Source organism: Nannizzia gypsea, genomic scaffold (assembly GCF_000150975.2).
Source record: "Nannizzia gypsea CBS 118893 supercont1.3 genomic scaffold, whole genome shotgun sequence".
Taxonomy (NCBI): domain Eukaryota; kingdom Fungi; phylum Ascomycota; class Eurotiomycetes; order Onygenales; family Arthrodermataceae; genus Nannizzia; species Nannizzia gypsea.
Genome location: NW_003345199.1, coordinates 2,110,407 through 2,122,203, shown reverse-complemented (window position 1 = coordinate 2,122,203; position 11,797 = coordinate 2,110,407). Strand labels below are relative to the sequence as shown.

The following is an 11,797-nucleotide window of genomic DNA, read 5'->3' as shown; positions in this document are numbered from 1 at the left end:
AGCCATTTTCATGTAAACAGGAAATGCAAAACTCGAGGTCTATAAGAAAAGAATAGCCCCCAGTAGCTCCGGCGGTCTATGGCTTTGCGCAAAGGAGTCCTGCAATATGAGTGGGAGAAAGAGAGAGAGAGAGAGAGAGAAAGATGTTTTAGTGTTAAGCATCTCTATGGGGTCTTAACTCCAGCAAAGGGTCACGTGGTATTATGTCATGGCCTAATTAGTTATCTATTTATTAGAACCAAGAAACAACTAATTAACTAATTTGCTAGCGGGAAACTAGCTCGGGGGCTGCAGGCTGGAGACACTCTGTTTCATGCTTGATTTTTACGTGTTTTCCGTGGTGTTGATAGGCAGACTTGCGGCAGAGTCTATGTTTCATTACTCTATTTGGTTACCTTGCTGAGTTAGGCCTTTATATAGGTCACATTGTTTAATTTTCCTGCGATGCTTGCGATGCTTCAAAATCGAAACCAAGATCTTCGATTGTCAGACACGCTGTTCTCTTTTCTCCAAGCGCAGCATATTCTCGCTTTATCGAGGTGAACTTGGATCTTATCCACCTCTCCTTTTCACCCCATCTTAGTCCCCATTTCCCATGCCCACCATTCGCCAGCCCAGGCCTTGGTTTCGCGCTCGCCACCCAATCATGCATTTCATTAAGGTAGTCTGCGTCAAGTGGATAGGCTAGGGCGTGAAACGTTTTCCCAGAGCCTCGAGCTTCAACATTGGAGTTCTCCCATTCGTACATCTCCCTTTTCGAAGGTAGGTTAAGCCTCCCGGACCATACTCGAGCAAACGCGGCGCATTGATTCTCCGCTTGTATGAAAGGGATGACCTTCTGGTGTAGTCCTGGAAACACAAGTGTGGGCTGCTCAATGTAGAATAGGTGTTGATACACATGTAGCGTCCTACCGCCATCAGAAACCACGGGCGTGTCAAGGCCTGAGAGAAAGGGGAACGAATAGAGATATCCTGTACAGAAAAGTACAACGTCGACATCCTCTACAACTTCACCATTGGTGAACCGGATTGCACGATTATGAGTCTCCGGGGCCAAGAACTCGGCAATGGGCGGGTACTCATTTCGGTCTGACGCTACGCCTGATAAGAAATAGGACTCCGATTTGACCGACGAAATAAGAGGCTGTTGGCAGACTCTGTTAATCTGCGCCCCGATATCTAGTCCAGAAGCGGAATTCCCAACAATAACAACCTTCTTGTCCTTATACGGAGCAGAATCGAAGTATAGCTTGGAATGCATTATTCCTTGAGGGTATGCTTCCTTCCATGCTGATATTCCAGTGATTGACGGCAGATATGGCACATTATAGTGCCCATTTGCAATCACAACTGCATCATATATGCCGGTTTGCAGTACCCCACTGACTAGATCTTTCCGGGTAACTGCCCAGGTCCCCAGGGTCTTATTCGCGGGTTTAATATCCACGACCTGCACTTGAAATTGAATAAGATGTTCGATGTCCTGACTGTATTCTTTTAAATACTCAAGAACCGTTTCGAATTGTGGAAACAATCGAGTTTGGTCGGGAAATGATAAGTCAGAGAATTGCATGAGCCCATGTGGTATATTTGTCTCTAGTCCATTATACAACGGTGAAAGAAATACTGCTTCCTTTTTAGAAGACTGCAAGTCTTTGTGCCAGAATGGTGTTTCCAATGGGGTATTTGGGTCTTCTGATGGAATAGCAGTAATGGCCTGACCTTTCTCTTCTGGCGGGGTCAAGTTCCATACACCACCAACACGGTTTCTCTGCTCAAAGATATCTATCTGCTCGAAGCACTGTTCGGCGAGAAGGTATCTAGCCTATATATTAGTGGTATAATAAAAATATTCAAGATAGTTGACTTACTTTGCAGCAACCAAGCCGCATGCTCCCGCTCCAATAATAGCCACTTTCCTCACTGGTGGGGTTGCCCTTGTCATATTGGTGGCTACTGCGTTACGAGATGAAGGAGGTAGCAATATATCATATACTGACCGGCATAAAACTTAGATACAATCTATTTGGATCTATTGCAGTATAATATAAACTATAACAGAATGAGTAACTCCCTGAGCCGGTTGTATGTATACCTACGGAGTTAAACTACCCCTTCTCGGGAAAGGTCTTGAGCCGCTCTACAATATTGCCCAATCAGCAATAACCTCGGCATTGGGCAACCTATCGGAATATTATATTTCCGGTAAAGCGTTAAGGTTTCGTACTCAGTACTTGGGATGAAAGCGGGTTTTATCGGCGTAAAGCTTGACGTATCGTAATATGTCTAGTTTATTGGAAAGTAGTCGAAAAATAGAAACTCTGTAGCTTTTTATGGAAAAGTTATCATGTGTGCATATTATTTTGTAAGAATAATCACGTGGAATATTATTAAGTAATTTATTACATCACAGCTGGTGTTGAGCACTGACCTCGACGCGGCTGTGAAATTCAATAACCCAGAGCTACGTGAATGTTTGGGAGTGAAGTTGGCATCATACTGGGATACCATCCTACAAGTTAGTTCAGAGAATAACGCTAGGAGCGTCGCCAGTTATTCATGGCGTATCGGTCACCATGGATAACAAACCCACCGCAAGCGAGTTTTCCAGTCTTGCGGTGACACCTATTGCCTCCCTTTTTCCCGACATCGGTTCCCCCGGAGAGCGGTACCTCCACGCGGTGGTGATTCTTCTTTGGCCCTTTTCGTCTGCTACAAAGCAGTTTGTCCTACTCCTGTCAGAACCGGATCCCCGTTTGCGTGGTGGTAAAGGTCAGATAAAGGCAGTTTTTCGATATGGCGCTGCTGAAGCTGTTGCGAAGTCCAGTATCGGAATCGGAGATACCGTTTATCTAAGCCTACAGGGAGCTAAATGGAAAAGCAGTGGCCATGCAGACTCAGGGCAGTTGGAGTATTCACAGTGGGAGTTAATATTCAGCAATAGAGTCTTTCTTGAGGTATGTCTGATTCGATAGGAAAAGTAATTACGACTACTAATATCTTCGTAGGCGCAACGTAACTCTATACCATTAAGTATAGTCAATTTCAAGATCGATTCACATGAGGTAACAACGGAAGGGTCTACGGAGCTACCGGTTACACCAAAAAGGCTATCCGCTGGTTTTTCGAGCCCAATATCTACAATAAATCGCAGCTGGGCGTCACCTGCTTTCTCTAGAGGCTCTAACACGCTCTTTAGCTCACCATTACTCGATGGTCAAATAGAGGAAGATGGATATATACCAGGAAAGGGAAGAAAAAGAACCAAGTTCAGCCGGCCCAGCAGCGATTGGGTATACGTGGACTCCGCACCCAGCCCTACGAAAGAAGGGGATATGTGGGACGATGAGGATCTAGAGGCAAATGTTAGTAGCCCGGATGAGGTCTTGGGTGAACGAGGTATTGAAGCTCCGCAGCCTCCATCTGAAACCTTGCCGCTTACCAAGGAGAACGTGGAAGTCTATGAAAGTGAAGCCCAAAAATTGGTGGCAGTTCATGATTCTGAACCCACTTTTAATGGTGGCTCCCCAATTCCACGAATTTCAAAACCACAAGATATAACTCAAATTATACAACATAGCATTGCATTGCAGCCGGCTGCGGAATGCAAGCGTGCTGTACTGGATAAGCAACCCTTATTCCCCGATATTCCGGGTATACAAAGTCCTCAACTTCACCCAGCTATACCACCAGATACTCCAACTATTCCCGCCCCAGGCACGTCGGTGGAAACCTCAAGCCACAATTCTATAGTGTTTGTCGATTCCACCGACAAGGAATTTTCACTCATTAATGAAGGCCCGGCTATTCAGGGAGTTGCGGAAGCAAGTTTACACATTGGGAATGATGAAAAAGGCGCCTTTGATCCAGGCGCAAAGGCAAAGTTGTCCGATGATACATCCAAGAGAGAATACCGTGTGCCTTCTGATCGCGCTACCGATCTACCGCCTGAATTAGATTCTTACTCTGGACACTCAAGTAAATCTACCTCTGCTGGTACCGATAGCTCCCCAGAGAATATGACTGAAAACGCAATATCTCATCACGGAAATTCGGAGCCTGTTAACATTGAAAATATCGAGGTACTTTCTACCGATAGTGATTCTTCGTCTGTAAATTCAGCAGATGAAGAAAGAAACACGGTGCGACACTCTCAGGCTGGGCTTGAGGTATATAAAAGTGGCGGGAGTTCGACCAAGCGTTCTACCCCAGATGCTGAAAATCTGGAAAGAACGCTATCACTAGAGTCTGACTCCCAGCCCTCTGTTTCGTCGGATGTTGATATCTCAAGTGATGACGGAAGCGATAACGTTTCGCTGATCCCTTCAGCAACGGAGCCCAATAAGCCAGAGATCTATGTGATATCCGATGATGAATCAGAAGCGTCTGAGTCCGAAGCCGAGAGTATAACTGAAAGACAAATGAGCAACAACATCTGCTCCTCTATTTCCAGTGATAGGAAACCGTCCTCGCGTTCCCCAACATTCTACATTGAGAAATCCACGTTGGACGAACCTGCGGGAGGTGCTACCCACAGAGAAATAATAGGAACCCAAACTTCTAGCTCTACGCCCAATACCAACGCTGAGCATCACTCATCACTTCCACCTGGGTCGCATGATGACAGTGCAGCAGACAATGAGATGCACGCATTTACTGAAGATCAAGATATGTCTATATCGTTTCTGCCGACTGTTCCTGATATTCACCCTACAGCGGAATCTGATTTCTCGCATCACGGCCTTCACCATTACCTATCTGATGCGATATGCCACCCTGGGACTTCTCATATCCCTACAGACTTGGCGGTTCATGCAGGCCATCCGAGAGAACCCCACGGGGAAGAGCCAATGTCACATTTCCTTGAGCCACAGCCAACTGATTTCCGAGCCCCCGGAAATACCCAAGTCTCTTGGACCCCATTAAACCCTGAGCCACGCATTCACCCTTTCCCAGTCCATTTGGATCCTAGTTTACCTACGCCAGAAGATTCGCAATCGACAGAGCATATACATCCTTCTATTCCTGGTGTGGATGATCAAATTGATGCTTCGCATCCTTCCCACTCTTACACTCTTCCGGAGCATCCAAGCATATCCCGACCTGATCCAGTGGAAGCTGAGGGAACAAAGGGCACGCAGGTCCAAACTCATGTAACCGAAGCAATAGACCATCAGCGCGATAAAGAGTCTGAGGTTACGCATCAAGACCCCTCCAGTGACCACGTAACTATTGAGCCTGCGAGTGAATCAAATACTGACCTAGAAACCTTCGGACTGCGCACCCAATTTTCATACTTTTGCCCACTATCACGCCTAGTTGAGAACTTTAACCAACTAGTCGATTGCATCGCCATTGTTGTTGATATTACCCCTATCAACCGTGCAGCCAAAGGCGTTAAGGAGTACTACATCAGCCTTAGGCTAACTGACAAGTCATCTGGAGGGTCCACTACTACTGCGCAAATATTCCACAAGAAAAAAGACGCACTTCCAGTCCCCGCGGAAGGAGACACAATTCTTCTACGGAATTTCCGCGTTCAGAGTTTAAATCATATGATGGTACTCAACAACATGGAGAATAGTGCATGGGCGTTTTTCCCTCAGGAGGGTGAGGTAGATGCCCAAGTCGACGATGCCCCAGTCGAGTTTGGTTCTGAAGAGCAAGATTTTGCCGCACATCTAGGCGAATGGTATAAACAGGAGGGTGCTGAGTTAGTTGTAAGAAATGCCTCCAGAGCTAACCAGCGTGAAAGCATTGGTATCAGCAGCAGGTCGGCTAGTGAGGCTGGTAGTCAGCTAAGGAATATCGTCAGAAAGCGCCGGCGGGAATCGCGAATTACATATCATGAACTACGGGACGGAAAGCGATATGCCGATGTTGGATCTCCTTCGGACAATGAGACCATCCATGAGCTCCGAAATGGGACTTTGTATGCGCACCCTAGCTAAGGTTCAAATCCTGGATGGCAATTGGTAACATTAATTTCAAGCGTTTTGGATACGCGCCGCAACTATTTGAGTAATTAAAAAGCTGAGTGAAGCGTCTTGGTTTCGGTTATCACGGCCCGAATTTGGGCTGTTGAAGAGATACAGTCTTGGCCATGAGGTGATACAGCTCGTCAAAATGGATAAATATGGGTTATGGAACCACTGAATCATGCCGCTGATCAATTTATTAATCCAAGAATAACTCTTGATGGGATTATTATTAGTAGCTGGTTAGGCTTGTCTTCCGTTTATGACGAGAGAAACAAGTCTTCAAAAGCAAATCCTCGACGAGTCGGAATATCTGAACAAGAATCTATGCATTTTGTGCTGCACAGATTTCTTATATCATAACCTACCCAGCAAACATCTAGATGGTAGTGGGCCATGCGTTAGTTACACTGGACATAGCAGACAAACCACAACTGGTGCCACGGTCAGCACTCATGTCAGACTTTGCCATTTGAACTCCAAGCTCCTCCAGCAACGTAGAGCGTTGATCCACGAGTGTAAATGCGGTTGAGCACATCAGATTACCAGAGCTGTCTAATACGTATCTTCATTTCATGCTGTGCTTCCGTCTGAGGCACCAAGTGGGTGGAATAAGGGAAGCTTAGATTGCTTACAGAAATAATTGTACCATTGAGCTTCCTTGGCTTAGGTAGAGTAGTACGCCATCAGGAGAAATAGAATGCATCATCCATATTGTGCAATCATGCATATATCCTAAAAAAGGTGTGTCTTAGACGCGTTCATCTGGTTGTCCCTACTAGAAGGTCATCAGCGGGTCATGGAAGCTCGAGAGAGCCCTCGTGCTGATGGTTTTATAAGCGGGCATTGCATCGATCTGGACACACACATCGGAATCGCCAAAGCAGTGAAGGTAAAACAAAAATGCTGCTGCAACTAGCGATGATTTGAGTTGGTGGTCGTTGAATTGAAGAAGAAAAGAAAGAGAAAAATCGAAGATGAAGAAAAACCGAAGAAAAATCAAAATTTACTAGTGAGTTATGTAAGCATAAGTTTAAACAGTGCAAACTTGATATTTTAGGACTAAGTTAATTACATAACTAATCGTCTAGCTTGATGCAAACTGTGCAAATTTCCCGTCATGTCTCATCTCGACATCCATTAACTATTAGAGTCGTTAAAAGGTATCTAGGTACATATTCGAATAATAGAAATATCCTTGCGCCGCCCGAGGGATGGAATGAATAACCGGAGAATGGACCATCAATACGTCACGTCATCAAAAATGCAATTCATCAAAATAATAGAGCAATCGCTCTATCTTAGCCCCAATCCCAAGGCGAGTTCAATGCGACCCAAAGCTTCATGCAACTGATCCGGTTCAACAGAGAAGGACATCCGTACCCATCCTCTCTCCTTGAAGGTCTTGTGGAAGCTTCCTCCGGCGTTGTTGACCACAACACCTGCGTTTTTTAAGTGCTGCACAATCTCCATTTCTTCGTCCCGCGACCTTGCGTTGGGTGCCAAACGGGCAAATATGCTTAGGCCTGCATTGACGGGGATATATTTGATGCCATGTCGTACGAAAAAGGAGGTAATGAGCATGTAGCATTCGGCCAGGCCCGCTGAGTTAAGAGCAATCAAGATTGGCAGCCTGGGACTGGAAAGAAGAGAGGTTGCAAAGGCGAGTGATGCTGGTGTTATTATGGAGTTTTGGGTATTCGTAAGTCCACGGATGAGTTCTTTGTTTCCTTGTGATACTATGCAGCCCTGCGGATTTGGTATCGTTAGTTCTTTATGCTCTGCTTTTGCCTAGATTATGTTTTGATTTCTTTGATGAATTGACATACCACTTGAACGCCGGTTGCTCCAAAATCCTTACTAATGCTCCAGATAGTGTGTATTCTCGACAAATCACACCCCAATACCCGGGTATTCAAAGCCAAAGCGGAGACAAACGGGACAGGGTCGGATATTTCCGCACATGAAAATGCTGTGAGAGCATATACTTCGTCAGAGATAAAGTGGATGCGTCTCTGTTGGCAAAATTGAAGGGCAACTTCAAGAAACTCTTGCGGGTAGCATTCGCCAAATGAGCTGCTCATGTTCCTTAAAATTAAAGCCTTGACTTTGCAAGGAGCACTGTCGATGGTATCGTTCAAAACCCTGAGGAAATGGTGGGCTGTCCCGCAGGTGTTGGTGTTCACTGTTACTGTCTTGACACCGGGGTAAGAATAGTTCATCTCAATGTCTGAGTCGCCTAAATTATGAATACTTGTTAGCTCCTTTCGGTCTCTCAATATGTTAGCGGAACATGACTTACCCCATTGGGGTCCGGGTATAAGGACACCGTCACCAGCGTTGCAAATATTATACAGAAGTGCATCGAGGCAGCCAGCTGCGCCTGGAGCAGTAGCAATATGTGATCGACTGACTGGAATACAAGGGTTGAAATAATTGTTGAAGAGTCTTGCCAAACACTCCATCAACAGCCTTGAGTCTCCTGCGTCGTCGTGTGAGGAAAAATGGTGCTATATCGATATTAGCAACAGCGAAGCTTAAAGCACTGACGCACGTATAAACATGCATGCATAGAATATATACCTGAGAATCATGTGTTTTGGCCGTCTTGACAATCTCCGCAAGCTCTTCTCGTAAGAGAAAGTTCTCTGTTCTAGACAGGTCGATGGTGCCGGGTCTCATATAGCCATTGCAGGCATCTGTTGACGAGGGTATAAAAGGCATTTTTGAGGAAATCTTAACTCTAGTACACGATGCCGAAGATATTGTTGATGTTGATGTTGATGAAGACGAAGCCAGCGGTGTCGAGTTATTCTCAAACATCATTCTCAAAGGTCCCTTCTTGCCCGGTCTTTAAGTATGAGAGATATGCTCCACAACTTGGTGTGAGAACCGCTCAGGCACTAATAGTTAGCCGCGATGACACGGCTCAGATTGAAGATTGAGTGTGAGCGAGGAGAAAAAAGTAACTCGAAATGGCAAACAAGTTGAGTTATACAGTTGCAATGACCGCTTTGGTGCCTTGAATTATTATTATGTCGAAATTTAAATGGGGTAGAAGGTTGGGAAGAGCCGGTATGTATGGCGTACTTTCGAAACTAGAGAACGAATGCGTCTCATGGGACGGGTACGGAATTGCCTTCTTAGCGGATAACCTTTTGCGGTACTCGGCCTCCTAGGTGTGTTATATATATGTGGGCAGCGCATTGTTTTCGTATGGAGCCGCCGTCCGCAATCCGGGCTTCGTTTGACGAGAGCCTATACATTGAGATCAGATGCAAATGTAAAAAAAAATTATAAAAAAAATGAAGGCACAGCAACAGAGTGCAGGACGCGCAGAGACAGACAGACACATCGCTGCACGGAGGAACAGGCGCAGAGATGCAATCTGCAAGCTGCAAGGCCGTGAGAATCATTGCTTTTTCGACTAACTACCATGCGACAGGAGCTCTTGGTCACCAAGCTAGCCGGAAAAGGGCGCTAAGACAAAGCCGTCTATCCAACCACCTACTTTTTTGGGGAAACAGCCAGGCCACCGTTATCTCCGCCACTAGGGAAAGATCTGGTTGTCACTCCTTTGTGCGCGGCAGTAGTAGAGGCAGCCCGGAGGGAAACTGGTCTGCAGCTGGCCTTGGTCTGCATGCTTGCATGTATTTGTATGATGACGGAACGTCAGGCCGTGCTGACTAGTTAGTTATATAACTAGATATTTGTCGCCATCCTGTCTTTGTGCAATAGTCAAGTAAACGAACCCATCTTTGTGTACTCCGCGGACCGATACTGGAAAGATCGTATGTGAACCCTATTGCGCATAGCTTCTAGAAAGAACATGGTTATTTTTGAACCAAGATGGAGTGAACGGAGTAAGCTGTGACTTGTCCGAGTCATTCCTAAACCACGGTTTGATGGCCGCTCATCAAGACCAAGAGCCTGGTAGCCGGCATGAACTAGTTGAGCCTAACGATGCCAACACCGCTTTTGCCGTCGACTTTCGCTTATTCGCAATAGTAGGGAGAGGCCACCGGCCCGCACTCTGGACGGAGTATCATGACGACTCCGGTTCCTCTCGTCTCTTCCGTGTCCCTCCCCGTGAGCGTCACCCAGCGCAAAGAGGAAAAAGAAACGCGCTATTGAGGCGGCAAGCCATCCGCTTTCCCTTTTGAGTTGTGGGTCCCTGCCGCGCCCTCACCGCCGAGGAAGCAAAAAGCAAAGAGAAAAAGCGAATAACACAAACCCCTTGCGAACTTCCGCATTGGGTAGTCAGATATCGCGCTGCGCCAGTAAGAAATCACGGCCTGTTCGGCCTTTTTCTCCTCTCAGCTAGTCATGAAGCTGCTTTGCATAGTGCCAACATGAAACCGATGAGGCTGTTTGACCAGATAACTATGTAGGTGGTTTTGCCTCTCGATGCAGTACGGAGTAGGTAGTCCAGGGTACAAAGTAACAACTGGACATGCCTTTCCACAGGTAGCATCCATGTACGGAATACTCTGTACGCACATCCAGAGAGTATCTATATGCATCTGAGACCAGACCATGCATTGCGCCCCTCTCATTTCCCCGCCCTTTCCATTATCTCACACATCATCGCATCGGACGGGAGAGAAGGAGAAGAAGGAAAAAAAACGTGTTCTTTGCAGTCGTTATCATAATCTGGTCTTGATGCCACGCGACGGTTTTCAAGGTCTCATCCGCCCTCCCGAACCTGGCTCCATTGCGCTGGTTATCCGTAGGATCGCCGTATTGGGAGAATGCAAGGGTACTTGGCCTTTCCAACCTGCTATACAGAGTACATCAAACCTGCTATTCCGCACACTTGATTGCTGGGCGCGGTTAGTAGGAGGTATGCCTAGAAACACGCCAACATATTGCAGTGTAGTTGCGGAATAGCTGTGATCTTGTCGGTGCAGATTCCTGAAAAGGACGGCGTTAACGGGCCTTCTCCTCATCTCGGTCTCTGCATCTATGCAGGGTGGCGTTTGAACCAACGCACTGTTAATCACCAGCTGGCTTTTTTTTTTCGCTTGCCGGAAGGAACGGTGAGGTACGGAATACATAATCTGGTTGAGGCTTATGTAGATGCACGCACCTTTTCCCAGATTCGTACAATGCCCAACGTCCTTCTCCGTCTTGGTGTCTGGCTCACACCTGGTCATTGGCTCCCAGGCGTTGGGGAAGGGACAGAGTAGGTTCGGCTATCACCCTGTCGTGTCTGGAGATCCATTAAATTCTACTGGTCTCTAGAAACTTTGGGGATGCAGAAAGAGGAGTAGCTGGCTTGACGGGCTGTCTGTTCATTCAGCCCGATGGGATAGTTGACATCATGCAAGCCCTTATCAGCCAATGGTGAAGCAGCCATTTTACTTGCCTGGCTCCGTGAACAATCTGACTGGAGAGTTTCCGAAGCATCCAAACTAGCCTAGCGGTAGGTATAAGTTGACGTACTATTATATATGTCGATAGAATATGCGGTGCGCTACCTCTGTATACTTCTTGATACTTCTTTCCGCCCAAGCCAGCACCTCCCAACCATATCATACGCCTACTCTTTGCAAGCCCCAAATCCTCTCTAGGCAAAATGCCAGGCTGGCATCAGCATCCACTCGCACCCACCCATCTTCACTGGCGTAACATTCCCCAGCAGAATGGCCCGTTGAGGCTGCACGACGCCGTCATCAGATCATCAAATCAAATGCAAACATCTTCGTCTACGCGACCAGCAAAAAAAGCCGCGTGGAAACGATGAAACGAAGTAAGCGCGCGGCACGTGATACTCTAACTATATTAGGCCTAGAGGTCAGAGTAAACGCGCGTGTAAA

General features: G+C 46.6%; 4 protein-coding genes across 4 annotated transcripts; 2 read left to right on the top strand and 2 right to left on the bottom strand.

Moving 5' to 3' along the window:
* Window positions 1–430: 430 nt before the first annotated feature.
* MGYG_04216 (thiol-specific monooxygenase) lies at window positions 431–1,945 on the bottom strand (the record flags this gene model as incomplete). Its single annotated transcript, XM_003173995.1, has 2 exons — window positions 431–1,820; window positions 1,872–1,945. 2 exons carry the CDS (start codon window positions 1,943–1,945, stop codon window positions 431–433), a joined length of 1,464 nt encoding a protein of 487 aa, XP_003174043.1.
* A 631-nt stretch (window positions 1,946–2,576) lies between these two features.
* Window positions 2,577–5,951, top strand: MGYG_04215 (hypothetical protein; the record flags this gene model as incomplete). Its single annotated transcript, XM_003173994.1, has 2 exons — window positions 2,577–2,957; window positions 3,009–5,951. 2 exons carry the CDS (start codon window positions 2,577–2,579, stop codon window positions 5,949–5,951), a joined length of 3,324 nt encoding a protein of 1,107 aa, XP_003174042.1.
* A 1,323-nt stretch (window positions 5,952–7,274) lies between these two features.
* MGYG_04214 (SirI protein) lies at window positions 7,275–8,702 on the bottom strand (the record flags this gene model as incomplete). The annotated part of the gene is made up of 4 exons (XM_003173993.1): window positions 7,275–7,727; window positions 7,808–8,217; window positions 8,281–8,488; window positions 8,562–8,702. 4 exons carry the CDS (start codon window positions 8,700–8,702, stop codon window positions 7,275–7,277), a joined length of 1,212 nt encoding a protein of 403 aa, XP_003174041.1.
* A 657-nt stretch (window positions 8,703–9,359) lies between these two features.
* MGYG_04213 (hypothetical protein) lies at window positions 9,360–10,961 on the top strand (the record flags this gene model as incomplete). Its single annotated transcript, XM_003173992.1, has 5 exons — window positions 9,360–9,667; window positions 9,717–9,769; window positions 9,801–10,067; window positions 10,663–10,810; window positions 10,889–10,961. 5 exons carry the CDS (start codon window positions 9,360–9,362, stop codon window positions 10,959–10,961), a joined length of 849 nt encoding a protein of 282 aa, XP_003174040.1.
* Window positions 10,962–11,797: the final 836 nt, after the last annotated feature.